The sequence below is a fragment of the Trichoderma evansii genome (assembly GCF_050947405.1).
Source record: "Trichoderma evansii strain SZMC 28006 chromosome Unknown GGI43scaffold_13, whole genome shotgun sequence".
NCBI lineage: Eukaryota > Fungi > Ascomycota > Sordariomycetes > Hypocreales > Hypocreaceae > Trichoderma > Trichoderma evansii.
Window position 1 is genome coordinate 670,318 of NW_028145193.1, and position 24,867 is coordinate 695,184.

General features: G+C 46.2%; 6 protein-coding genes across 6 annotated transcripts; 3 read left to right on the top strand and 3 right to left on the bottom strand.

The window, feature by feature from the left end:
- The first annotated feature begins 2,437 nt into the window (after positions 1-2,437).
- On the top strand, positions 2,438-7,630 carry GGI43DRAFT_81885 (WSC domain-containing protein). Its single transcript, XM_083210356.1, has 3 exons — positions 2,438-2,646; positions 2,699-5,840; positions 5,901-7,630. Exons 1-3 carry the CDS (start codon positions 2,537-2,539, stop codon positions 7,446-7,448), a joined length of 4,800 nt encoding a protein of 1,599 aa, XP_083059569.1. The 5' UTR covers positions 2,438-2,536; the 3' UTR covers positions 7,449-7,630.
- A 16-nt stretch (positions 7,631-7,646) lies between these two features.
- GGI43DRAFT_408165 (DUF427 domain-containing protein) lies at positions 7,647-9,026 on the bottom strand. Its single transcript, XM_083206321.1, has 3 exons — positions 8,771-9,026; positions 8,286-8,650; positions 7,647-8,213 (listed from the first exon to the last, which is right to left on the bottom strand). The coding sequence occupies exons 1-3, from the start codon at positions 8,779-8,781 to the stop codon at positions 7,813-7,815; spliced, it is 777 nt and encodes a 258-aa protein (XP_083059570.1). The 5' UTR covers positions 8,782-9,026; the 3' UTR covers positions 7,647-7,812.
- A 526-nt stretch (positions 9,027-9,552) lies between these two features.
- GGI43DRAFT_408166 (uncharacterized protein) lies at positions 9,553-15,580 on the bottom strand. The gene is made up of 8 exons (XM_083206322.1): positions 15,256-15,580; positions 14,342-15,203; positions 12,591-14,269; positions 12,209-12,538; positions 11,540-12,148; positions 10,413-11,475; positions 10,052-10,354; positions 9,553-9,997 (listed from the first exon to the last, which is right to left on the bottom strand). Exons 1-8 carry the CDS (start codon positions 15,423-15,425, stop codon positions 9,812-9,814), a joined length of 5,202 nt encoding a protein of 1,733 aa, XP_083059571.1. The 5' UTR covers positions 15,426-15,580; the 3' UTR covers positions 9,553-9,811.
- Positions 15,581-17,463: 1,883 nt separating this feature from the next.
- GGI43DRAFT_408169 (biotin synthase) lies at positions 17,464-19,410 on the top strand. The gene is made up of 2 exons (XM_083206323.1): positions 17,464-18,270; positions 18,332-19,410. Exons 1-2 carry the CDS (start codon positions 17,971-17,973, stop codon positions 19,241-19,243), a joined length of 1,212 nt encoding a protein of 403 aa, XP_083059572.1. The 5' UTR covers positions 17,464-17,970; the 3' UTR covers positions 19,244-19,410.
- Positions 19,367-20,957, bottom strand: GGI43DRAFT_408170 (pyridoxal phosphate-dependent transferase). The gene is made up of 2 exons (XM_083206324.1): positions 19,946-20,957; positions 19,367-19,880 (listed from the first exon to the last, which is right to left on the bottom strand). The coding sequence occupies exons 1-2, from the start codon at positions 20,775-20,777 to the stop codon at positions 19,405-19,407; spliced, it is 1,308 nt and encodes a 435-aa protein (XP_083059573.1). The 5' UTR covers positions 20,778-20,957; the 3' UTR covers positions 19,367-19,404.
- Positions 20,958-21,450: 493 nt separating this feature from the next.
- On the top strand, positions 21,451-24,844 carry GGI43DRAFT_408173 (pyridoxal phosphate-dependent transferase). The gene is made up of 4 exons (XM_083206325.1): positions 21,451-21,778; positions 21,957-22,053; positions 22,138-23,465; positions 23,522-24,844. Exons 1-4 carry the CDS (start codon positions 21,579-21,581, stop codon positions 24,312-24,314), a joined length of 2,418 nt encoding a protein of 805 aa, XP_083059574.1. The 5' UTR covers positions 21,451-21,578; the 3' UTR covers positions 24,315-24,844.
- The last annotated feature ends 23 nt before the right edge of the window (positions 24,845-24,867 follow it).

Sequence of the window (24,867 nt, forward strand, 5' to 3'; positions counted from 1 at the left end):
GGAGATGTCGGTTTTAATAAAGCCATATTAATTCAGTTTGGGCATATTGATCAAAATTTTGGCATACTTCTTGTTTAATTACGTGACTATCTAATATTCTTTCAAATTGATGTGAACTGATCGTCTAACCGATACTTACTTTGTCTCTTTGCTGTAAGATATGGTAGCTCTTTTCGTATCTATAGTATTTAGACTAGCGCCGTATCTACCTATTACTTTTCATCTTATATTTTCCACTTCACTCTTTCTTTTAACGCATCGAGAACTTGGTCATGATAAACAACATCAACGTACACAAAATAACCTTATTATTCAGGCGAGAACTTTAGTACTGGTTGGAGATATTAAATGAGTAGAAAAATTAGGTTAACATTTTGCTCTTTAACCACTGATGTATAGAAAATAGAATAAATACTACTTCAAATCGTTGATTTCCCCCACCGAAAGCTGCAAAGCGATCTCGCCGCCTGCTGCAGCCAAGAGCTGCTATCGCCGCCGGAGAATAAATTGGAGATGGTAAGATACCTTGGATACTATAGTCGGCTGTAAGTAGCTAGTGGTTCCCCTACTTCAATTTTAATTCCCTGATTGACGCCTCTCTATTGTTTAGATACCTTTATTCTTTTCTTTTTGTATGCTTAGCTGCAGTAGCTAGCTGAAGCGTGTAGAAAGGTGAGCATGGACTATGCCTGATTGACTACAGGGCTTCACTCGGTACGTAAGGAGAAATACTACTGCCGTCGTAAAATTCCGAATACGGCACCTTTCGCCTCCCACTAGAGTGTATAAATATTGCCCACGGGTTCTCTTCTACAGCCAATATCTCCGGCAATCTTGCGCCACCAATAATGCGGGAGGTATCAATCCTCCGACCACGTGGGTCCCAATGAACCAGGGGGCTAGCTTTTCGCTCGTGCAGGGTGATAAAAGTCTTATTTTTAAATACATAGAATGGCAGAGAGAGCTATTTTTGCACATGTGATAAATATTCTCAACCTGAGCACATCTGGACCTTAGCCTCCGAATAAGGTGGCGGTAGTATTGGGGGCGCTTCTGTACCGTACCTACGTAGAAGTAAATAGTATGTGCCTGGTAAAGCGTGGAAGATAGTCTGAATGTATGTGCAAGGTTCAGACTCAGCTGGCGGACATAGAAAGAGATGGCGTCTTGCTGTAAGAGACACCAAAGACAGGGTACTACTATATCCAAGACAGGGCCCTCGGCTAATACAAACGACCACTACGAAGTACAGGCCTTTTGCATACAGTCTGTGCATACAGGCGCTAGTTATTGTTCAGCGCGCCAAATATTATTGGTTTGTAGGCAGCCTCCTTGCAGGATGGCGGAAATAAGATGGCTGCTAGCTGCTAGGCGGATAATAATAGACGCAGCTTTGATGGTTAATGCAAGGGAGAAGACAGCTGAATCTCGAAATTCCCTTTTCGCTCAGCTTGAATTTGCTGGTAACACAGGCATGTTGGAGCTGCTACTATTATTACTAAGATTCGTATTGGTCGGCTTACTATCCTGCAAATGATGCATCTTAACATGCTTCTTTTTGCCTAAAGTGGGCCTGCTGTTGCACCTGTATTATTCCACAGTAGCACAGCGTAGGGTCTCTATCCCGTGCCAATGTTCAATGTTGTTAGTTCTGTGCTGATTATCTGCGTATACCTACATGTATGTTATCTCAACGTGGCATGCATGAATTCTATAGCAACGCCACAGCTAGTTCACAGACGCCTTTACTATTATCAATCCATATGCAGCTCTAATACTGCCCATCTTGGATCTCGCCGAGATCGATTGCTATCAGTCACATCTACATGTACTACCGCTACCACTGCTTATGCCGCTATGCGCCACCGGCCTTGCAGGGGATTCCCGCCAGGCACCCGATATTAGAGGCCGCGGCTAGATCTGATTAGGCCCCGGCTGAGCGGTGGTGGCTTTGCGCCAGGCTTTACTTGGTTAACTAAACCGCGCGTGAGCAAACATTGAGCTGTCTTGTTCAACCACGTTTCGGTCTTTGGCCCCCTTCTAGGGTGCCAGCTTTAGTCTTGATCCTATGTAGTATGCTACGGAAGCCTGCCGAACCCTCCGGTTGATTGCTATTGAGATGGAACTACCTATGGCGAGTGAGATCGGGTCTGCGGGCAGTGCTGCTCACCGTCCACGTCGTACTGGCTGTGCGGCTGCATTTTTTCGATGCACCATCAGCCCGTGTCTCCACCAGTGTGCCGGTGAAGGCAAAGTTGTAAAGCTTGCCAAGTGGCAAGATATGGGTCCTTGAGGATTCCGAGCGAGTGACCATGGCATGACAGCTGCTTCGTGCCATCCGTGGCCCGGCCAGGGTTGTTCAGCTCTCAACTCTCGGACATGGGTGCCGATATCGAGTACGAGCGATATCCGCCATGTATATTCTCTTGGTGGGCTAGCTCAGAGACTTATCGTCTCGTTTTCTTTTAAGATGAGCGAGTTTCCGCCGTTTTGACTATTGTTAGACACAACTAAGCCATCATTGATATTTGCAAGAATGGGTTTAGCTGTGCTGCTACTCACGGCCTTTATCGGCCTGGCCAAAGGGCTGGCGTCAACGGATACCATCACCTGGGGCGGTGATAACTCTAGGACCGGATACCAAACGTAAGAGACTAAGTGCTATTTATTTCTCTGCTTAGCAACTAATTGCAATTAGGAACCACAATATGGACCCCTCTGTTGTGGGGAGCACATCATTTGGCCAACTATTCCAGACACTCCTTCCAGGCGTCTATGGCGGTGCAGCCGAGCAGATATTCTCTCAGCCTCTCGTCTATACTCCCAGTGGTGGGACAAAGCAGTACGTGTATGTGGCAACTACGCAAAACAATGTCTATAAGCTCGATGCCAAGACCGGTGAGATTCTTGCCTCGAGGAATTTGCACATTCCCTTCTTGGCCGCTGATCTCGATGGATGTGTCGATATTAACCCTAATATTGGCATTACTGCTACTGGTGTTGTTGATCCTGATACCGATACTATCTATTATACGTCAAAGACATATGCCAACCAAGCTGTGTTGAATACACCTCAAGGTCTTGCTGCAGGCAGATACTTTATCCATGCTTTGGATGCAAATGACCTCAGCGAGAGGCCTAATTTCCCTGTTCCCTTAGAAGGAGTCATCGCCCGCAACAGCGACGTGCGAATGTTCAATGGAGGCATTCATCACCAACGCACTGCGTTGCTACACACTGGCCAGTTCGTTTATGCTGGATTTGCGTCACATTGTGTTCAGTATAACTTTACTGGCTGGATCATCGGCTGGGACAAGACAAGTGGCAAGCTGGTTGAATACTATGCCATGGAGGGTAAAGGTGTGCCCAACGATATTCGAGGCGCAGGAGTTTGGATGTCTGGTGGAGGTATTGCATCTGATGATGCTGGCTCTATTTGGTATGCTACTGGCAACGGCTACGCGTCACAGTTGTCCAATGTCCCTGTCAAGGGTTTCAATCCTCCTACTTCCTTGGAAGAAGCCGCCGTGCACATGACAATCAACCCTGACGGCAGCCTAAACTTGATTGATTTCTTCATGCCATGGGAGAAGCAAGCATTAGATGGCGCTGATAGAGATCTGGGTACGAACCCTCTTGAGATTCTTCCAAGTCAATTTTCCTGTGGCGATATAAAGCGCATCGGTGTTGTCACTGGCAAGAGCGGTAAGACGTATTGGCTGAATATGGACAACTTGGGAGGTTACAGAAATGGCCCTAACAACTTGGACGCTGCTATTCAAGTCTATCAAAACGACAACTCTGTCTACGCTGGCGCTGGCGTCTATCCTCTGGAAGGTGGCTATATATACATCAACGTTATTCAGCATCCGTCTAATGTCTTCAAATTTTCTTGCGATGCTGGCGTTCCTTCATTTACCAAAGTTGCTGAGAGCCCTGAAACCAACGCGTACATTCTCGGAGTCAGCCATGGAACAACAACTTCTCTTAACGGTCAGCCAGGCACAGGTCTCTTTTGGGTTACTGATGTACAGGGTTTAAATCTCCGCATTTATGATGCTGTTCCCACGAATGGCAAGCTCAATATGATCAACTCGTTCAACATCCCCGGCGTCATGAAATTTACTCGACCCGTTTTCGGTGATGGAATTGTGTACGTCGGTACAAATCAAGGTCTTTTCTATGGCTTTGGATCGCCAGTTAATGCGCCTCTTAACTGTACTTCGCCTGTTGCCTTTGGTAATGTTAATCTCAAGGCAACCAGCGACCCGCAATCTGTCAAGTGTACAGCCTTGATTGGCCTGACTGTTACTGGCATTGCGCTTGATTCCAAGAAGGATTATAGTATCTCAGGCCTTCCCGCCACGCCGCTTCAGTTGGCTGAAGGTGATTCTTTTACTATCCAAGCCAATTTTAGCCCTACCACCGTTGGCCTCATCTCGAATGATGTTGTCATCAACACCACAAATAGCGTTACTGGCTACAGTCCCAATACTCACGCTCGATTAACGGGTACTGGAAAGAGTGCTGGCCCACTGCTATCGATAGCTCCGACTACTATTACCTTTCAAGGTATTGTTACTGGGCAGGATGTTGATGGCGTCACAGAGACCATGATCCTCACCAATCTCGGGATTGGGCTCCTTACTTTCCAAAGTATCCTGTATTCAAACATTAGCGCTACTGGTCCATGGCAAACGTGGAACGGCTCGGGTAACTTAACAGCCGGTAAATTTCTTGTACAGAATATCCCTTCTTCTCTTCCAGCTGAAGGGAGCTCTACTATACAGATTACGTTTGATGGCTCTGAAAGCGGCACCTTTTCTGGCTTCGTAACGTTTGTTTCTGATGGTGGAAACCAGACAATTTCTATCGCTGGCTCTTCTGGCCCTGCTGCAGTTGCGCTGCTCGAATTTCAGACTCCTGATGCATCTGGCTGGGTACCATACGTTAATGGAACTCCTTTCACTTTTGGAAACGTCACTGAGAACAACGAGCGCTCACTCAAATTTCGCGTTACTAACAAGGCACCGGAAGGCGGTGTCGGTCTCTCTCTTACCGTCTCTAAGCCTCCTTTTGGTCTTGCTGGTCTCGTTCGAGCCGTCAATCAGGTAGACCTTGCTGAGGGAACATCCTTGGCTCCGGGTGAAAGTGCAAATGCTACCCTTACATGTACTGTCCCCAAATCTCAATGGAACGTCGATCCATATAACGGTACTGCGCCTTGGACAATGAACACCAACGATCCAAAGTTCGGAAAGCAGTTTATACAATTCTTCTGCCAAGCTGTATCAGAACAGGCTCCTCCTCTATTGCCCAATAGTGACCAGGGCCGATATCGCTACGTTGGATGTTACAAAGAGAATAACCCAGGTCGTCAACTGTCCACTCAACTTTATGGAAATGACAATAACACCAACGCCATGTGTATTTCAGCATGTGCCGAGCAGAATTTTGCATACTGCGGAACACAGTATCATACAGAGTGCTGGGCAGGAAATACGATTCCTACTCTCAAGGTCGATGACTCTAACTGCAACTATTACTGTGGTGGAGATATTAACCAAGTTTGTGGTGGAAACGGTGACGGTACTGAGGCCTTTATTTCTCTGTTTGCCGACTCTCTGTCTACAAATTCGACGACTCCTCCCCCACCCAGTGGCGGTCCCGTGGTAAATCCTGGTGTAGACGGCTATGTTAGCATTGGATGTTATACTGAAGCTACCAATGCACGCGCTCTTCCTTACGAGTTTGATACGGATAAACAAACCGTGAAGGAATGTGTAGACGCTTGCAAAGCTAACCATTACACCTATGCTGGCGTCGAATACGGCGGAGAGGTAAGTCGTTTATGCATGGTATTTACAATGAGAGAATTTGTTACTAACTTTTATGTTTAGTGTTGGTGCGGTGATTCTTTCGGCGACGGTTCAGTTTCTGCACCTATTACGGATTGTGCGATGACTTGTAATAGTAACTCCACTGAATATTGCGGTGGCTCTAACCGCCTCAATGTCTATAAACTCAGCACTACTGTTATTTCCACAACAACTTCAGCCGTCTCCAGCACAAGTACCACTGTTCCTCCTACCAATGAAAGTACGACGACTGTGATCGCTACTAGCACCAGCACTGGTATCTCTACCACTAGTATCTCTACTACTAGTATCTCATCCAGTACCCCGACCCCTACGGGACCATCAGTCAACCCCGGATTGGATGGATATTCAAGTATCGGCTGCTATACCGAAGCTACAGATGCGCGAGCTCTCGCTAACTTTATGGACACTACCAACAAGACCGTCGCAGATTGTATAGAGGCTTGCAAGGCAGACAGTTACACCTATGCCGGCCTTGAGTATGGTGGAGAATGCTGGTGTGATAATTCATTCGCAAAGGGATCTATTCCTGCTCCGATTGGAGATTGCAGCATGACTTGTAATGGTAACTCGACAGAGTTTTGCGGTGGCTCGGATCGACTCAACGTTTATCAACTTAAAAAGAGTCCAGTTACAAGCTCTGCTCCCGCAACTACTGCCTCATCGACCACTAATTCTTCAACTACTACCTCATCAGCTACCATAGCTCCAACTACTGTCTCTCCAACTACGGTCTCTCAGACTGCAAGTTCAGGGACGACTACGTCTATTGCCACTCCTACCGGTCCTGCCATCAAAAAGATTGTTGGCAACTACGTCTTCCAAGGATGCTGGGAGGAGCCGCCTAATGATCGCGCCATCATCGATCAGATGTATGCGAATGACTCGATGACACTCGAATCCTGCGCCACTTTCTGCAAAGGCTTTACTTATTTTGGAACCGAGTATGGAAGAGAGTGCTACTGTGGCAATGTTTTGAAAGAAGGCGCCGTCAACGCTACCAACCAAGGCGATTGTTCGTTCCCTTGTACTGGAGACGATACTGAATTCTGCGGGGCGGGATCTAGACTCGAGCTATACAAGCTCTCATCTAATGCTACGACTACGAGCACGACATCGGGATCTAGTACTTCAATAGCTCCCAAGAATTCTGGCGCAGCTACCACTATTTCAGAAGCAGCTACTTCGTCAGCACCGTCCGCATCACCATCTCCGACTGGCCCCATTATCTTCAATGGCAACAAGAACTTTACCTATTACGGATGCCTGGCAGAGCCTTCGGCGGGTAAACTGATGGACAGCCAGGTTTATAACAATGATACGACTATGACACCCCAAGTCTGCTTATCTCACTGCGAGCAGTACAAATACGCTGGTGTTGAGTATGGTCAAGAGTGTTGGTGTGGCAATACCCTTAATCTTGCGGGCTGGGCCGACTCTACGCCGGGCAAAAACGTATCAAGCTCCGAGTGTAACGTTGTGTGTCCTGGAAATGCTACAGAATATTGTGGTGCTGGAAACGTACTCCAACTATATGTGCAGAAGACGTTTGTGACCAAACGATGGTGAAAACGAGATGGGTGCGATAGGTGTAAATGATATAAATGACAACCCAGGTTTCTTTCTCTATCATAGATTAGCTCATGTATTATTTATTATATGGTTTTTACGGAGTGGTGATTGGATATGGATGGTATTAAGTATAAACGACGGGAATGGTTTACATATATAAAATATACGGGTTTTATTTGGAAGATAGTAAGTAGATAGTGTGCAATTTTTTATTATTTTATATCAATATTGCCCTCCGAGAGCTTTATTTAAAGCTTCCACCGTTGTGCCATATTGCGTTAATATATCGAATTATATCATATATAACCAAATCGCTTGATCTCGCGCTAATTTTTCCTATACCAAAGCTCGGCATTTGCATCTAAACTGGCTTACCGTCCAACAGAATTTCCACTTTCTCATTGTAAAAGGAAATCAAGCCTGCAATAGCAAGACTTTCCTGGATCGGGTAGTTGTAATACCAGACGATATCTTTGTACTCCTTTCCGTCTAGGACGACATTGTAGTACTCTGCAATGCCCTTATAAGGGCAGACCGAGGTAGTAGAGCTGGGCCGAAGGAGAGAGGGGTCAATGGAAGCAAGAGGGACATAATAGCGAACTTTGAGGCTGGTCTCGTGCAGGTGGATGGCGTAAGAGGATTTGGCAATAGTTTTGCCATCAAGGCGGACTTCGAAAGGACGAGTGGAGTGGAGGAAGTCGAGGCGCTTGAAAGGGTCTTTGGGGTGGCCGATGATACGGACGTCTTCCTCAAGCCATGTGTCTTGAATACGGAGTTAGCATACGAAATATGAAAGATTATGCTTTGGATTGATATAGATATTGGAGATCTTACCCATCGCACCGAACTCTAGTCTCACAAGTCCTGCTAAGTCTCCCAGGCTAGGATCGTTGTCAAACCGCAATACTCGGTCTGTGGTCTTCTCTGGAAGGCCCGCCTTTGCTGGGACGGTGAGTTTAACGATTGCCGCGGTCTTTGCAGTGCCTTCACTCTTGATAGATTGGCTATCGCTGAGAGTGCTGTCCTTGATCTCAGAGGCGGGGATGTAAAATTGAGGGTACCATTCATGTTCCCAAACCCAGACTGCACGGGTGGTGTCTACAATGGTAGTCTGATTGAAGACGACGCGAACTCGTCGAGACGTGGGGAGAACCTTGTTGGCGCCATTCTTTAAGAGGCGGTCTGCGAGCTCGACGAGGCTGTTGGTGATAATTGTGTTAGTCAATGCTATTTTGATTGAAGTGCGCGATAATTTCAACTATGAGGAATGGAGTTGATGGTGATAAATATCGTGAACTTTGGTGAGAGTAGTGACATACTTGGATCCCATTTTGGCGATAATTAAAGCGTTATTTCAATTGACAAATGATCTACAGATTTGCAAACAACGAAAGGTAGCGGAATGTTATAATGAAGACAGAAAGAAAGGTATGAAGCTGTATTTAAATTCTACCAAAAAGGATCTTATTAATCAATGGTTCAAGCAACTCCGTTACTCATCTTTTTCCTGCATTTGGGTTTGTAAGATGCGAAGCTTGAATGCGTGAAAGACCCCGCAAGCTCGTGGTTTTGACGCGCATGACGCAATGAGGAGGGCAGGACAGCTAAAGAGCTGACAGATCTTTTTTGAAGCGAGGAGGGAAAGCGGACGCCTAATTGGTGGCTGACATTAGACAGCGCGATTTGGAAGAACAGTGGGTGGAGTGGCAATTTGGCCGTGGTCGCTGTATGCAAGTTAGTTTTACCATTATCCAGATTTGGACGAGTGGTTCCTGTTCGAAAGAAACTGAGTTTAACTCGGCCAATTAACTGGTAGCGCTTAGGAAGACCGTCTGTTAATTACGAGGTTTATAGACGATGAATGAATGAACACGAATGAGCTTCTCTAAACTTTTCCTTCATAAGCTAAGTGGGGGTATTTATTAATAAAGCTATGGAGGTTCAGTTGACAAGCGTACATGTGGTATTTTAGCTAATCGGCGACATCTTGCAGTAAATACATGTAAGTAGAGGACTGCTGCCAACTCCTTGTATAATTAAGTCTTAGAAAGAATTATTTCATACTAATAAGTAAATCTACTTAATATTTCTCTTCCTCGTCATATAATTTCACCTATTCCTGCACACTTCTCATTATACTATTTTCCTTTATTTACAGTAGTACCAGCGAGGAAGGTTTCAAGGGGAGGCACAGGTAGATATCCAATAGCGGTGTTATTGTGCTTTATGGCTCAATTCGAAACCCAGGTCATACGGTGGCCTATTAGATACAGATACTGCCTCTCATTGCTCTGATAAGATGCCCTCCTGCTAACAATTTGGGCTTAATCTAACCCTTGCGTACGCTAATATTACAGTGCTTATTCTTCAGACTCCGCCGCAGGTGTGACAGACCATGTTTGCGCTGTGAATAACAATTGCCCGTCTTGCCTTAGTTGCTCAGGATCAAAGTATACGCACATGCCAATATTATCGGTATTAAGCCAGAACACACGTAGGATCATATATATCTCTGAACGATTCGGCGTCGTGTGCGTGCGCCTCATCTGCATGCATCTCATTAGCCTTTGTAAGGGTCAACCCTCTTGAAACACACTTACACGCTCGTATTGGCTGTTGCTCATATAAAACGGGGTCTCGCGTGGCCCTGTAGTAGTCTTTACCTCCATATAGTATTTAGGACGAGCATTCCGCCATTCATCAGAATCGAGATAACCGCAATCCATGAGAATATTAGTGAGATCACCCTCAGTATCATCGTAAACCAGATCAGCAGTTTCTCTACCACGCCAACTAGCTATGTTGCGATAGTTAGGGTGCGCCTTGACGTAACCTCGAATTGTACTTTGCCAGTTCTCGATACTCCAATGCGGCATTCCAAGCGTGGATAGCAACTCAAATACCTGAAATACGAACTTAGTTAGCCCTTGAATTCCATGTCGTACTACTTGCGATACTTACAAATAGCTCGCCCGCGGCCCCGACTTTCTTGTCGCGCTCCAGCTGATTCGCTGATCGAAATCGAGTGACAATACCCAATCCATCGAAACTTTCGATGTTATCATCCCCGAGTTGTCCAGGCAGATTGTTGCGCAAGTCACTCATATCAAAAGAACCTTGAGAAGGAAGCGTTGCGCTCTGAGCTGCGGCAACAACTCTCTCCAAAAGCACGCCATACTGCGTATCGTCAGACGACCCCGCAGATGCCAAATTCTGACGACTCTCTACTAAAGTCAAAGATGAATCAGGAGAGTTATGACCTGAATGAATAATCGGACGTCGCCCATGGGAAGGTATATCCTCTTGCTCTTGGCCACCCGGCAGCGAGTGACTTGAAGGGTAACTTCGCCGAGCGACAGTGGCGGCTAATGCCCCCGAATTGTTTCCTTGAGCTCCTAAATCTTGTGTTTCTGACGTCTCATAGAAGCTAGTATTTGCTGACGAACGACTTGAAGAACGACTTGACGTAGACAGTTGCTCTGATGGGGCTCCTTCGCTTGAAGTGAGGTTGTTCAGTCGGGGCGACTGCTCTCGCCTCCGCTCTTGCTCTTGTAGCTGCTCCTCTTCGAAATCACTATCATCTTCCTCCTCTTCATCGTCTTCAATATCCTCGTTTGGAATTTCAACTTCAACAATCCCATGACGGTCGCAGATTTCGTTGAGAACAGAGCGATTACATGCAAAGACAACAGCTAAAATGTTAACTATTTCACTTTCAACTGCACCAGGTGTCTGCGTTGTTGGATCTCGCATTATCCATTCTGCGAACTTTTTTGGCAGTGCCGAGCTGAAACAGATCGCCTGGGCTTTTCTCTTCCGGGGCACAAAAATTGTGAGTCCGGACGAGGTGTGTTCAATATGCTCATTTCCGATAACATTTTCGACGCAGAATTTCTCGTTATTCTGTGAAACAGTCAGGGTAGAGGATATACAAGTTGTCTCCATGGTATTCATTGTCCGTAAGAGTTGGTAAAATTCAGACGGGTTTGCCAGAAAACGGGGGCTGCTGTAGGTAGCCGCAATACTAGTTTGTGAGATATAGATTGTCAGCGTCCTTAACACTTCTTTCACATACAGGCTCCACATACCGGAGAAAATAGTAAGCTTTACGCTTCAAATCGTTACTTTCCATTGAAATCGGTCGCCCTGGCTCGGAAACAGAGGTACCCTCCATAACACAGTTAGATAGGTACCTTCCTTGAAGTTTTGTCCACTCGAAAAATGGCTTTAACCGATGGATATCCTCCAGATTAAAGTCTAGCATCGTGATCTTCTCTTTGAACATGACACTTAAATATTCCCTATCCGGGATAGCAAAATCCACCTTTGCTGACCGTAGGGCGACTTCTCCGTTGCAATATCTCACGGGAAAATTGTCAACTTCCAGAATTGGTTGCGGATCCAATGACGTCGGCTCGGTTTGGAGTAAACTGCTCAAAGATAAGATGGCGTCTTTCAGGTCATTGACGTTTTTCTGCGGGGAAGGCTGTATCAATTCATCATAAAGCATTTGGATGGTGAGTGATGTGACGCCCAGCATTCCAACAAAGAAATCTTTGAGGGTTTCGTATTCCGAATCCAATATGACTTTTCCTCGAATTTCAACCTTACTGGACCACAGGCAATCGGAGATGCTGTACCATGCCCATTTGCCGCGACTTTTCGCAAATATGAGTTCTTTCGTAGCAAATACTTCTCTGTGTTTCTTTTAGCATATTTTCCATCAGTGCTGGATTTGCGTGTACCATTGAACTCACTTCAAACTGGCTACAGGGGGGTCTAGTTCTCTCAGATATCTGTATAATTGATCAATTCGTTGAAAGTCATCATCGTCACAGCCCGCGTCCTTCAGTTCTTCTAACTCAGTCACAATGTCGGACCAGGAGGCGGAAGGGATTTCAACAATCTTATGAAGGAGGCGCTCTATATCTTCCAGTTGGTCGTCACCTATGATTCTCGAATAAAGATTTCTGAGGGAATGTTTTGATACCATGTCTGGAGGTGCAAGCCACAGGCAGTCGGAAGACGATACCCAGTCAAAGTCCTCACCGTTCGGCAAAAATATCATGTCCTCTGCGAAGAAGTTTCTAGTCGAACTTATTAGCAGTTACACCTGAATTGGGTTTTATTCGTGCTTACTTAATTGTGCGTTGATCCCCTTCTTGGTTTCTGGACAATTTTAATATCGCGTAGATAGCAGCGTATAAATCGAAGATCTTTTGGCTTTGAAGATCTGGTATAGTGTCCATATCAAAAAGTGATATCTGAATATAAAGCAATATATCCGTATAGAAGTCCAAATTTTCATCCTTCTTGACCTCGAAATGGTCTGCAAGAAAGCTCCATTCGACACTGAACTTATCAGCTGGCCCGATACTATCGATTTTAAGAAATGGAAAATATTGTGGAAATTCCATATATAATGATACGTGGCGGCGGAGACTCTCGAATGGGAGCCATGTATCTTCGAGGTAGACGTAGTGGCTCACTCCGCAAAGATTTTTAGCGGACAGGGCCTTAACTTTTCGTCGTAGAATCTGGCTGGTCCTTTCTTTTGAATCCGCATCTCGCCAGAGATACTTAAGTAGTTCAAGGAATTCTTCTGGGCGGTGTTTGTGAACATACATTACAGCTTCCGATAGAGACTCTCCGCTGACATTGGTAAGCCGTAGCCGCTCTCGTATGCCGACAAAATCGAACAGCCACCTCTCCCAAGATAGATAGCTTGGATCAGGTTTCTCTGGGAAATTTTCCATATATATTTTATGGATAAATCTAACAGAGAATCCGGGAGCTGCCCCATGCGGCGCAAGAAGAGACTGTGGGCTACAACGATGGGTCTTTCCAGGAAGGTAAAGGTCGGTCTGGTGTGGTCGAAAAGTTTCTTTCTGGCCATCCACAACGGCAACTTTAAATGCAAGCTCTTTTTTGGCAGATATCCCAGGGTGCGTGAGATACAAGTAGCGCAAATAACCCATATGGTTCGCTCGGTAAATATAATTTGTCGACGCATATGCCCTTAGTATCGATGCCCTAACTGTAGTGATGTCTGCCTCTAAAACACCCAGATGGTCAAAAAGTCTCTTCCGGGCGATGTTGGATGTCGCTTCATATTGTATCACCCTGATATCCAGTTGTTCAGGGATGGCGATGTTTTTTGTCATTGGAAAATATATATAATTCGACGCGGCAGAGATCCACTCATCATCCCTTAGAGGAATCAGAGGCAATTTTTTTAATCGATTGGTATGCACAGGAAATCCACGATCAAACCACGAACAAAGAAGATTGGCCACGGCTGAATGCCAGTCTTCGGTCATCTCCGTTCCATGCATTCTTGAATCAGGACTGCGTAGATCAGTTTCTAGCAATTCCAAGAAAATGCTTGGTGAAATACTCTTAAGTCCATAGTCCTCCAGAATTTTCTTTACTGTCCCAGAATACTTTGGTGAAAGAAACGGATCCTTGACCGGGTCGTCGAATATGGGCACACCTCCCCCATACGTCGCATCCTTAGCAAGGATCAAGACATCGTTGATAAGACGCAGTTCCTTTCGACGACGCGACTTGAGTGTCGGACTCCTGATTACCAATTTTCGAATTTTCACGTCCAGATCAGCCCAAAACGTGTTTGAGGCGCCTTCAGTGGTCGGAAGAAAGAGCGGCCAATCATAGCATAAAGTGTCATGTTCGCAAAATTGTCTGACGGCATCAAAGAATGCCTTTGCTATCCAGTCAAGGAGATTTCCATTCCTTCTGGAAGTGGTGATGATGTCTTCGCGATTGGCACTGGTGTCAAAATCGGAGTGAATGAGAAACTAAAGACGTGAGTCGTTAACCCTTTTGAGCAAAGAAATTAGGATACAATGAGGCTGTATATGTAAGCTCACCTTATAATCTGATTCTCTTACAGGTAGAAATGCAAATATTTCTTGTTTTTTCTCTGCATTAACAAACGGCTTGAATTGAACTGAGAGAGGGAATGCGAGAACGACCTCAGCCGTAGTCGAAATAGCTCGAGCTTCATCCGTATTAGGTACATCACGATTATCGCTTCTCGGTAGTCCATTTGCTTTCAATGACGTGATATGGTAGATTTGACTTTGCTTCGTCGTCTTGCCACCTTTGGTAGAGCTTGTATCTAAAGCTAGTCGGTATTCATCGACCTGGCGCTTAAGGAACTCTTTCGATTTTTCGACCCTTTCATTTGTGTCATAGAACACTACCTTTATTTTCTGAAGTTTTTTTAGAAAAAGAAGGCATGTTTGCTGCAGGTCATCCAACTGTTTGAATATCATTGACTTGAGATGTCGAAGTTCATCCCGGTCTCCTTCATCATGAAAATAAAGAGTCATTCGTGTTAATGGCCCCTTCAGCCTCTCACCGGTCGATATCCAAATAGGTCTGACCATACCAAGCCCTGGATCGTCTTTTTTATGCCTAAATTCAAATGAGAAGTTCCCCGATTGGATATGTACTTTCCAAGCGGCGATAAAAACAGACTTGAAGCCGATACCCTTTGCACCAATATAACCATACGAGGAAGATTTGGTACTCTGGCCAACTGCACAAATGGCCACCAAGTCCCGCTCGGTAAAGCCATCCTCGTTACATTCTACAACAATGCGATTTTCATACACCTTGAATGAAATGAAAGGATCTTCAGTGGTCTTGGAAAAGGTATTATCTTCCGCGTTTTGAAGAAGTTCAAACACAAAACGAGCGCCACTGCCATAAATTTGCTTTGCTAGTCTGAAAATCTGTTAGCTTGTTTGTAGATCTGGGGGATTTGAGAAATACAAACGTCTTGATCGAGTGTGCCGCTGTATTCTCCATCGCAAGCCAGTTTTCATCAATCTCGCGACGGTATTCTGGTTTCCATTTTTCGATATCGCTCATCATTTCCTCATTTAAATACCCATATTTCCTAGTTAGGCGTCGTACAATCTCCTCAGCCTTTTTCAGTGAAGCCATGTTTGCAATAATAGGCACAATTGTGCTCGTATCAGGACAGCATGCGTGGTATTGGGACAGACGGCCGATGCGTCAGATGTTCACATTGGCCAAGGCCTTGCTTGTAAAAGAAAAAAATTAAAAATCTCAGTAGGTGCGTCAAAATCAACTTGTACGTCTCTTCAACATGGGTGTAAGCTGAATATTTAAGACAACCATACAGCTGTTTTTTTATGACCTGATCTCGTCCAACACTTCTCAGCTCGGCATGGGTCAGCTGTATGAGCCAGCGGCAAGAGGGGAAACAAGATTGGACAATATAGGAATAATACGAATTGAATTCCGTTTTAATGCAGACATTCGCATGGGTGGGACTTGTAAACTAGTAGTATAACTACAGCATTTGTGTCGGTTATGTTGGCTACTGATGTCAAAAGCTCTAGTATCTGGCAGGTCGATGTAACCGCACGAAACCCGTCAGCCACAATCTATTAACTGAACCGCGCGGCTGAGCCAACCTGAAACAAAGGGTCAAAAAGAGCGAACGAGCATTCGCGGCTAACCTGGTAGTAACACGTCCACCCAATACAAAGGCCCTCCGGGAGCCGCGCCGATGCCTATCTCATTTAGATTTATTCGCCTTGTCACGCAAAGTAAAAAGATTCCTAATCGATGGGGAGTGTTTACAGGCAAGGTAAGCCGATTTCGCACTGAATGTCCCAACCAACATGCATAAATTTCCCGTCACTATCGGACCACTCTAGCCGCTTACCCTCTGATTAGCTGGGAAAATATAGGACGAACTTGCTGATTTTACTTAGGAAAAGACGTATTTGTGGCTCTTACAATGCAGTGGTTCGATCAATGGGTTCATTAATAATTGGTAATACCTACATACTTCGCTCGCTTGGTGTGTAATGGCAAACCCCGTGGCGGCAAATACAATGGGCTAGTGTCGCGTCTATTCTGGGGTAACCCATAACTTTGACCCAGGCGGCAAAGGAGCTGCCTCCTGGCCCGATGTACACTGAACCTGCGCTGCGTATTAATGAAGTTGAATATTTACGATAAGATTAAATCATGTAAATAATTTACAGAGACATGAGAATACAAGACTTGTATGATCTGCAGAGCCACGTTATATAATATATTGATGAGCTTTAAGAGATTTAATACCCAATACCTAGCGAATGACACTATGTTCGCGTATATTCACCAGCATCAGAGGCGCATACATGCAAATATGTAAAGATAAAGCCTATGATATAGTTTTACCATGGTTTTCAGGCCATCATGTGCGAATACAGCGTACGTTGTTGACTTGCGTAATTCTCTCTGCAGTTTTGTTCATGTATAAACAGCGAGTCGTTCGCTAACGAAACGTTAATAAAGAGGACTCTACAGGTAAGAAGTGTGGTCCAATAATAAGAGACCTGAAGCTTCGAATCATCAGAAACGCTATGGATAGGCTCTAAAATATTGTTTTTGAGAAACTTTTAGTGTCTCTTTGCTGGATTCTATCTACAATATATACATTGTTCTCGTTTTAAGGATGCTCTATTGCACTTACTAATTTTACATTCCTTAGAGATGATTATTCACCCTAGCGCTAAAATACAGAGGGTTATAGCAGGCTCTTCAATAGAGATGATAACTGGAAGCAATTTGTTTCGATTCAAGCACAAGATAAAAGACAAGGAAACAAACAGTTCATTGATAAGTTAAAAGAAGCCAATAGAAAAAAGTAAACCCATTTATTAAACAAACTATCTAGAGATATTGCGGGGATACGTAGCCCCATTCTCTTCGTCGCTTGCTAAGGCACAGTATCACAGCTGTCATCCCCAGGTACATATCCGTATGAGCCATATTTATACAGAGTCAGTGCAGCCGACTTATGCCTTGTCCAAGCGTCCTCATTGGTTTAATTGATGCTGATCAACTTGCTTTACGCTCATCGGCACAAGAGAGGCAGACAAAAAGTTGCCGAAGCCGCTACTTCAAGCTGAACCGAAGCCACCCGCTTTGTCCTTTCAGTATTGACTCGATAGCCGAGGCGTTTTTTTTTTTTTTTTTTCTTACTACCCCATAACACAACACGCGGCAGGATAGACCCGCGTTACGCATCTAAATGACAGCAGATTAGATTACTGTTAGATAGCACTGCCCAACAAAACCCGAAACCGGATTTGGATGGAGTCAAAGGCTTGCCCCGCCGGCCGAAGATCCGCCAATGCGGAGGGCTGAGAAGGTAAGCCACAGCTAGACAGAGAGACAAATAGACTAAGAAGAGAGGAATAGGAGGGAAAAGATGAGGGAATTCGACTAATCATAGCGAGTTGTGCTGAATTCCTAATCAAGCTCGTTCGTAAGAGTAGTGCCACATGCACGCACTGTAAACTTTGAGCCTAGAAACGCCATTGAATCACATTGAGCCAAACCCCGATCTGCCCACTCTTTTCAGCTACTCGGATAGTAGCGAGTCAGAGCACTCCCCATCTATTAAACAATACTATTCAACTCTCGCAACAACAGCGGAGAAACACACACAACAACAACCGCAACAATGAGAGTATCGACAACAACTCTAAGAGCTGGGCGATTGGCCCAGTCCTTCTCGCCTTCGTTCAGGCAAACTCCAGCTTTGGTGCGAATCAACAGCCGAGCCAACAGCACCGCCGTCGACTCTCCCGTCAACTTTGGAGCTGCCCCTCCCCCTCCCCCGCAGCAGCAGCAGAAATCGGGCTTGGATGGGAAGAAGCTGGTGGCAGATGCAGTCGCAGCGACACAGCCGCGCAACAACTGGACCAAGGAGGAGATTTCGGCTATTTACTACCAGCCTCTGCTGGAACTGGCCTACCAGGCTGTAAGTCAATCAATTGATGGTATAAACCAAACAGACTTGAGCTGACACTGATTTATTTTAGGGCTCTCTCCATCGCCGCTTCCACAGCCCCGGCGAGGTTCAGTTATGCACGCTGATGAACATCAAGACGGGCGGCTGCTCCGAGGACTGCTCGTACTGCGCCCAGTCGACGCGATACTCCAAGGGCACAGGCCTCGAGGCTAAGAAGATGGAATCGGTTGAGTCTGTGCTGGAAGCTGCGCGCCAGGCCCGCGCCAACGGCAGCACGCGCTTCTGCATGGGTGCAGCATGGCGAGACATGCGCGGCCGCAAGTCTGGCCTGAAGAACGTGGTCGAGATGGTCAAGGGTGTCAGGGCCATGGGCATGGAGGCGTGTGTGACGCTGGGCATGATCGATGCCGAGCAGGCGCGCCAGCTCAAGGACGCTGGACTGACTGCCTACAACCACAACGTCGACACCAGCCGCGAGTTCTATCCTTCCATTATTTCAACCCGCTCGTACGATGAGCGCCTGACTACTCTGAGCCATGTCCGCGATGCTGGCATCAACGTCTGCTCCGGCGGTATCCTTGGTCTTGGTGAATCATCAGAGGACCGAGTTGGTCTGCTGCACACAGTCTCCACGCTCCCTAAGCACCCTGAGAGCTTCCCAGTCAACGCCCTTGTGCCGATCAAGGGAACCCCATTGGGTGATCGCGAGCCCATTGCCTTCACAAGCATGCTGCGCACCATTGCCACAGCACGTCTGCTGATGCCTGCGACTATTATTCGCATTGCTGCTGGCCGCAAGACCATGTCGGAGGAGAAGCAGGCGCTCTGCTTCATGGCTGGTGCCAACGCCATCTTTACTGGTGAGAAGATGTTGACGACGGAGTGCAATGGCTGGGACGAGGACAGCGCCATGTTTGGCCGATGGGGGCTGGAACCCATGCAGAGCTTTGACAAGAAGCCGGTGGACCCCTCAGGCGCATAGATGGACGGCTATGGGTTAATTTTTTACGATTTTGTTTTTTCATGATAAATAGCAAATGCAAGAAAAGGGATACAGAAAAGGATTTCTCGTAAAGAGTATCACAGGAATGACACCAGTGAGATTATTCTAAATATATAAGCACAAATATTATATGTCAATTACTATAACTTGCTCTTTATGACTCTCGTTATCCATTCTTCTACCGCCTTACACAATCCCTCCACCTCTTCCACGGTGTTTCCAGCGTGCAGGCATACTCTTACTCTGTCCTGTCCAGCTGGAACTGTTGGTGCTACAATTGGTCTTACAGTGAAGCCTCTCTCTTGGCAGTATTGCGCCAAATTCCTTGCTCGACTCGTAAACAGTGGTAGAATCGGTGACTGCGGTGTCTCAGGGTTTATGCGGAATAACTCTGGTGAAGGATGGTGTTGCTCAATTATACTATTGAGGAGGTTGTGCATGTGGAGAATAAGTGACTGGAGATGCTGAAGAAGAGGATCTGCATGCCCCTGAGCTAGAAAGTCGTAGGTCGTGCGTATACTAGCGAGAGCAGGAAAGGCCATGGCAGTTGTATAGATGAAGCTGCGGGCGTAGTTGATGAGATATGACCTTGTTACTGAAGAACAAAGAACAATGGCTATTTTCATGCACAAGTTGGATTAGCATGTTAAACAAAAAATGAAGAGAGAAGACGAAACTCACCTCCAGAGCATCCCATAGCTTTGCCAAATGTGTGCACACGGCCCCATATTCTGCTTTCAAGCCCAAGATGGCAGACGAGCCCTCTTCCCTGGTGGCCAAATATTCCCGTAGAGTGTGCCTCGTCGACAATGATATAGCCGTTTCCCAATGGTAGTCTCTTTTCCACACATTCAACAATGTCCTTTAGCGCTGCTGCATCTCCATCCATGCTGTACACTCCCTCAACTGCTATGAAGATATTTTTGTTTCCATTTCGTACATCTAGTCCTTCTGCGCCCTCTGTTAAGCTTCTCAATAAAGAATCGAGACATTGACGTTTATTCTTCTCATTTGATGTTTCTGATACTGCTGCAGAATCCTCATAAACTTTGTTATGTGCAAAGGGAATTCTTTGCGCTCTACTTAATCTCATGCCATCATGAACGCTGGCATGAATCAATTCGTCGTAAACGATGACATCTCCCTTTTGCGGCACACAGGCGAATAGCCCTGTATTGGCTTCGAATCCAGAATTAAACAACAGTCCTGCATCTGCACCGTGAAATTTGGCGATTCGATCTTCTAGATCCTCTGTGAATGCTGAGTTGCCGTCTAAGAGCCGAGAACCTCCAGATCCAAGTCCGAAGCCGGCTTCGGAGTCTGCTGACTGCAGGTAAGGTTGGATGAAAGACAAATAGGCAGTTTTGACAGCTGGATTGGAGGAAAGTGATAGATAGCTGTTTGAAGAAAAGTCGACAGAGCTGGGAGAAGGAATTGTGAGGCGACGAAGGCGGCCTTGAGATAGGCGTGATGAGAGGATAGAGGCGAGAGTCTCGTCGAGATTGGGAGCCATCTTTGTTGACTATTGGCTTCGTTTGGCTCAATTGATCGACTCAATTCAGGCGTGTCTCATCAATTGAACCCGGCTATACCGTTTGAACTGATGTACGCACGCTTTTCCATAAACAACTATACATGTACATGAATGCAGTCACATTCGGCCTGCATCGGCGTCCACGCAAGAGAATCTCACTCACGCATTAGTTGGTCATCACATGGGTTTAGAAAAAAAAAATAGTAACATCTACTCCACCACATCAAGCTATACCTAATTGTCAAGCTCAACCATAACTCTACACACCCTTAAAAAACCTAAATTATCAATAAAAAAGCCCGCTTATCCATGTTAGGGCAATGCCACAGAATGCCTCGGGTATGCTAACGAATGAGCTAATAGACAGCTTTATTGCCGGCTCTATCTGCAGTGAGGGATTTCGAGGTTCACAGCTCGTGTCAGTTACTTGAGCTCTTCGGCTTTTTGAATCAAGAGCTTTGATGGGCTGCAGAAACCCCCACTTTGGCATGGACAAACGGAGATCGGCACGGCCCCCAACAAAAATGACAAACGAAAGGGCGAGAGCAAATGCAATTCGCACTGCCAAGAAGCTTCAGCTTAGTGGCCGCCATTACCCTTCTGGGCAAGTTCAGCATTCCTAATTCGGCCCCAGAGCCCGTTTTCAACTCTTCAGCCTCTATGACAACAGAAAAGTCAAAGAGGGAAGAAGACAGAAAACCCTTTTGATGTCTCACGGCTAGAATCTCAATCCAATTGAATTCGTTCTTTCTATTTTGATCTCTCCTTTCAATTGCCGTCATGCCACAGCCGCCACCGCCGCTCGCATCGCCGCTTTGGCGCTCCCTGCGCACGTACCAAATCTTCGGTGCCAACACTGAAGTGGGGAAGACTGTCTTCTCAACGCTGCTCTGCAAGGCTGCGGCTGCGAGGACGACAGGTCGCGGCGTAGCGTTTTTGAAGCCCGTCTCAACGGGACCAGATAGCGAGGCTGATGATCGGTGTAAGTGATAGTCCTTTTGAAGCTGAGAAAAGAAGAGAAGAGAGAGAAATTGGAAAAATTCTTTTGTTTATCAGAAGTGGGGTTAACGATGAAGATTTAGATGAATAATGATATAACCACTCATCTGAGACCAATGATGATAGCATTGCTGATTAACCAATCTATCATCCACGCAGCCATATCTCGAAATTCGCCCCAGATGTCTCCAACAAGACTCTCTTTCAGTATAAAATCCCTGTCAGCCCACACATTGCCGCCAAGCTCTCCAATACCGTAAGTCTTAGTTCAATCCCTCCACAAACAAAAGCATCTTCGTTGTAGCAACATAGTCTCACCGTTGCCGCCTCTTTATACTAGACTATCCCTTCCAATGACAACCTCCTCTTCCAATGCCGAGACTACGCAGCTCAATGTGCCAACATAGGCCGGAAATGGCTCTTTGTTGAAACTGCTGGGGGTGTTCACTCACCTGGTCCATCAGGCACAACTCAGGCGGATATGTATGCGCCTCTTCGATTACCTGTTGTTCTTGTGGGTGATTCTCGGCTAGGAGGTATCTCTCAGACGATATCAGCCTTCGAGTCACTTCGCATGCGAGGTTATGACGTTGAGTCGGTAGTGCTGTTCAAAGAGGACAAGTATCAGAATTTCGAGTATCTTTCAGAGTATTTTGCAGAGCACCACGATGTGCCTGTTGCTGGAGTAATCGAGCCACCTGAAAGGAAATCAAGTCTCGAAGAGGATATTCGATCAATGGCTCAGTACTACGAAGAGCTGTCCCAAGGTAAAAATACAGGCGACGTCATCTCACATCTCGATAAGCGCCATGAGCAACGCATCTCATCATTAGATTCTATGGCCACTCAGGCTCTCGAGAAAATCTGGTATCCTTTCGCTCAGCACAGTCTACTCACTCCAAAGGATATCAATGTCATCGACTCAGCCCACGGCGACTACTTCCAGACTCTCGCTCCCTCTTCGTCGTCGTCATCATCACAAAACGACAGCCTCCTTCGTGCCTCATTTGATGGTTCAGCATCATGGTGGACGCAGGGCCTTGGTCATGCTAATCCCAAACTCACCCTCGCTGCCGCCTATGCTGCCGGCCGCTACGGCCACGTCATGTTCGCCAGCGGCATCCATCGCCCTGCCCTAGAACTCTCTAAAAATCTCCTCAAGGGGATGAACAGCCCTCGCCTTGACCGCGTATTCTTCTCCGACAATGGCAGCACAGGTATCGAGGTGGCCCTCAAAATGGGTCTTCGAGCAGCTAAACTTCGATATGGATGGGCCAAAGAGGAGAAGCTCGGAGTCGTAGGCCTCAAGGGCTCATATCACGGTGATACCATTGGCGCCATGGACTGCTCAGAGCCAAGTGGATATAATGAAAAGGTTGAGTGGTACGATGCAAAGGGTCACTGGTTTGACTATCCGACTGTCCTATGCATCAACGGCAAGTGGCGCGTGAATGTTCCTGAGGAGCTGAGACAGGCATTGGGTGAGGACGCAGACTTCGGCTCGCTATCGGAAATTTTTGATGTTCAGGGCCGAGAGCAGAAGGGTCACCATGTTCGATATGAAGCCTTTCTTAGAGAATCTTTGGAGCGACTCGTTAAGCAAGGGCGTCGGTTCGGTTCGGTCATTATCGAGCCTGTTGTTCTTGGTGCCGGAGGCATGGCATTAGTGTAAGAATGTGCCCTTCTCATCAATCTCGAAACCCTTACTAATTCTCCATACACAGAGACCCTCTCTTCCAGCGTGCCCTCGTCAACGTCGTCCGTAAATCCCCAGATCTCTTCCGTAAACCCGGCGCCACTATTGAAGAAACCCCCAGTGATCCCAACGCATGGACTGGACTTCCCATCATCTTTGACGAAGTCTTCACCGGCCTCTACCGTCTCGGTCGCTTCTCGTCCTCTTCTTTCCTCAACACATATGCTGATATCTCCGTCCACGCGAAGCTTCTTACAGGAGGCCTTGTTCCGCTATGCACAACGCTTGCGTCGGAAAATATCTTCCAGTCATTTAACTCCCAAGAAAAGACAGATGCACTTCTCCACGGCCATAGCTATACAGCTCACCCTGTGGGTTGTCAAGTCGCCTTAGAATCCCTGAATGATTTGCAGAAGATGGACCAAGACGGGTCATGGAATTGGGCAAAGTCACAAAGCTGGAAGTCTTCCGAAGCTTCTGTCACAAGCGGCCAGTCTGCTGCCAACGTTTGGTCAACCTGGCCTCGCGATCTGGTGGAGGACCTTTCCTGCCAAACAGACCGCGTATCGGGCATCTGGGCTCTCGGTAGTGTTCTAGCAATCCATATCAAGGACGCATCAGGTAGCACGGGATACTTTAGCAACGCCGCACAGAGCATTCGCGATACTCTCGTTGCAGGGGATTCGGAGGGCGCCAATGGGTCATGGAACGTGCACTGTAGAGTACTTGGAAACGTACTGTATCTGATGGCGGGGCAGAAGACAACGGAAGAGAGCATTGCGCAGATTAGTTTACAACTGCGAAAAGCATTACAGGCCTAAATTTAGATATTAGCATGGAATAAGTCAATGACTAGTAACGAAAGACTTAGGCTAATTGTCAAAGGACTTGACGAGCCAACAAAGATTTTTTCACAAATATTCAACGAAACCTTCGCTTGTTTTGAATGACTCTCTTTCTCCTTTCTTTCTCTTTGTTCAACCTACGTGTCATTACCTTGATATATTCATCTCTGTATTCAGCCTTTTGACTTCACAGCAGACAACGAATTGTGTCAATATCGTAAGTGAGGATATTTCGGTACGCTTTCAATCTTTAATGGCACACAACTAGTGTTCAGATGAAGATATACAGCGAGAAAATCGAAATACATCGCTTTTTGTTTCCAGATTCTTTCATCCGCCACCCACTGAATTCCGACTATATGATAAAAAAAATGCCACTTACAAACAATAATTTATATATCTAATGATCGTTTCTTATTTAAAGAAAACGCAATTTTGTGTATATACTGTGTTAAGATCTGTTGAAAAAAGAAAAACACAGCAACATTGTCTGAACAAGATGTCGTGGCAAGTTGACAATTGTAACAGC

Bases quoted from the DNA above. Each gene is read 5' to 3' on its own strand.
- GGI43DRAFT_81885 (XM_083210356.1), top strand. From the start codon at position 2,537: ATGGGTTTAGCTGTGCTGCTACTCACGGCCTTTATCGGCCTGGCCAAA. The intron at 2,647-2,698 runs GTAAGAGACTAA...AATTGCAATTAG, and splicing joins TCTAGGACCGGATACCAAAC to GAACCACAATATGGACCCCT. The intron at 5,841-5,900 runs GTAAGTCGTTTA...TTTTATGTTTAG, and splicing joins GCGTCGAATACGGCGGAGAG to TGTTGGTGCGGTGATTCTTT.
- GGI43DRAFT_408165 (XM_083206321.1), bottom strand. The intron at 8,214-8,285 runs GTAAGATCTCCA...TCCGTATTCAAG, and splicing joins ACTAGAGTTCGGTGCGATGG to ACACATGGCTTGAGGAAGAC.
- GGI43DRAFT_408166 (XM_083206322.1), bottom strand. From the start codon at position 15,425: ATGGCTTCACTGAAAAAGGCTGAGGAGATTGTACGACGCCTAACTAGG. The intron at 14,270-14,341 runs GTGAGCTTACAT...TCACGTCTTTAG, and splicing joins TAAGAGAATCAGATTATAAG to TTTCTCATTCACTCCGATTT. The intron at 11,476-11,539 runs GTATGTGGAGCC...CTCACAAACTAG, and splicing joins AAAGCTTACTATTTTCTCCG to TATTGCGGCTACCTACAGCA.
- GGI43DRAFT_408169 (XM_083206323.1), top strand. From the start codon at position 17,971: ATGAGAGTATCGACAACAACTCTAAGAGCTGGGCGATTGGCCCAGTCC. The intron at 18,271-18,331 runs GTAAGTCAATCA...GATTTATTTTAG, and splicing joins TGGAACTGGCCTACCAGGCT to GGCTCTCTCCATCGCCGCTT.
- GGI43DRAFT_408170 (XM_083206324.1), bottom strand. From the start codon at position 20,777: ATGGCTCCCAATCTCGACGAGACTCTCGCCTCTATCCTCTCATCACGC. The intron at 19,881-19,945 runs GTGAGTTTCGTC...GCATGAAAATAG, and splicing joins AGCTATGGGATGCTCTGGAG to CCATTGTTCTTTGTTCTTCA.
- GGI43DRAFT_408173 (XM_083206325.1), top strand. From the start codon at position 21,579: ATGCCACAGCCGCCACCGCCGCTCGCATCGCCGCTTTGGCGCTCCCTG. The intron at 22,054-22,137 runs GTAAGTCTTAGT...TCTTTATACTAG, and splicing joins CCGCCAAGCTCTCCAATACC to ACTATCCCTTCCAATGACAA. The intron at 23,466-23,521 runs GTAAGAATGTGC...CTCCATACACAG, and splicing joins GCCGGAGGCATGGCATTAGT to AGACCCTCTCTTCCAGCGTG.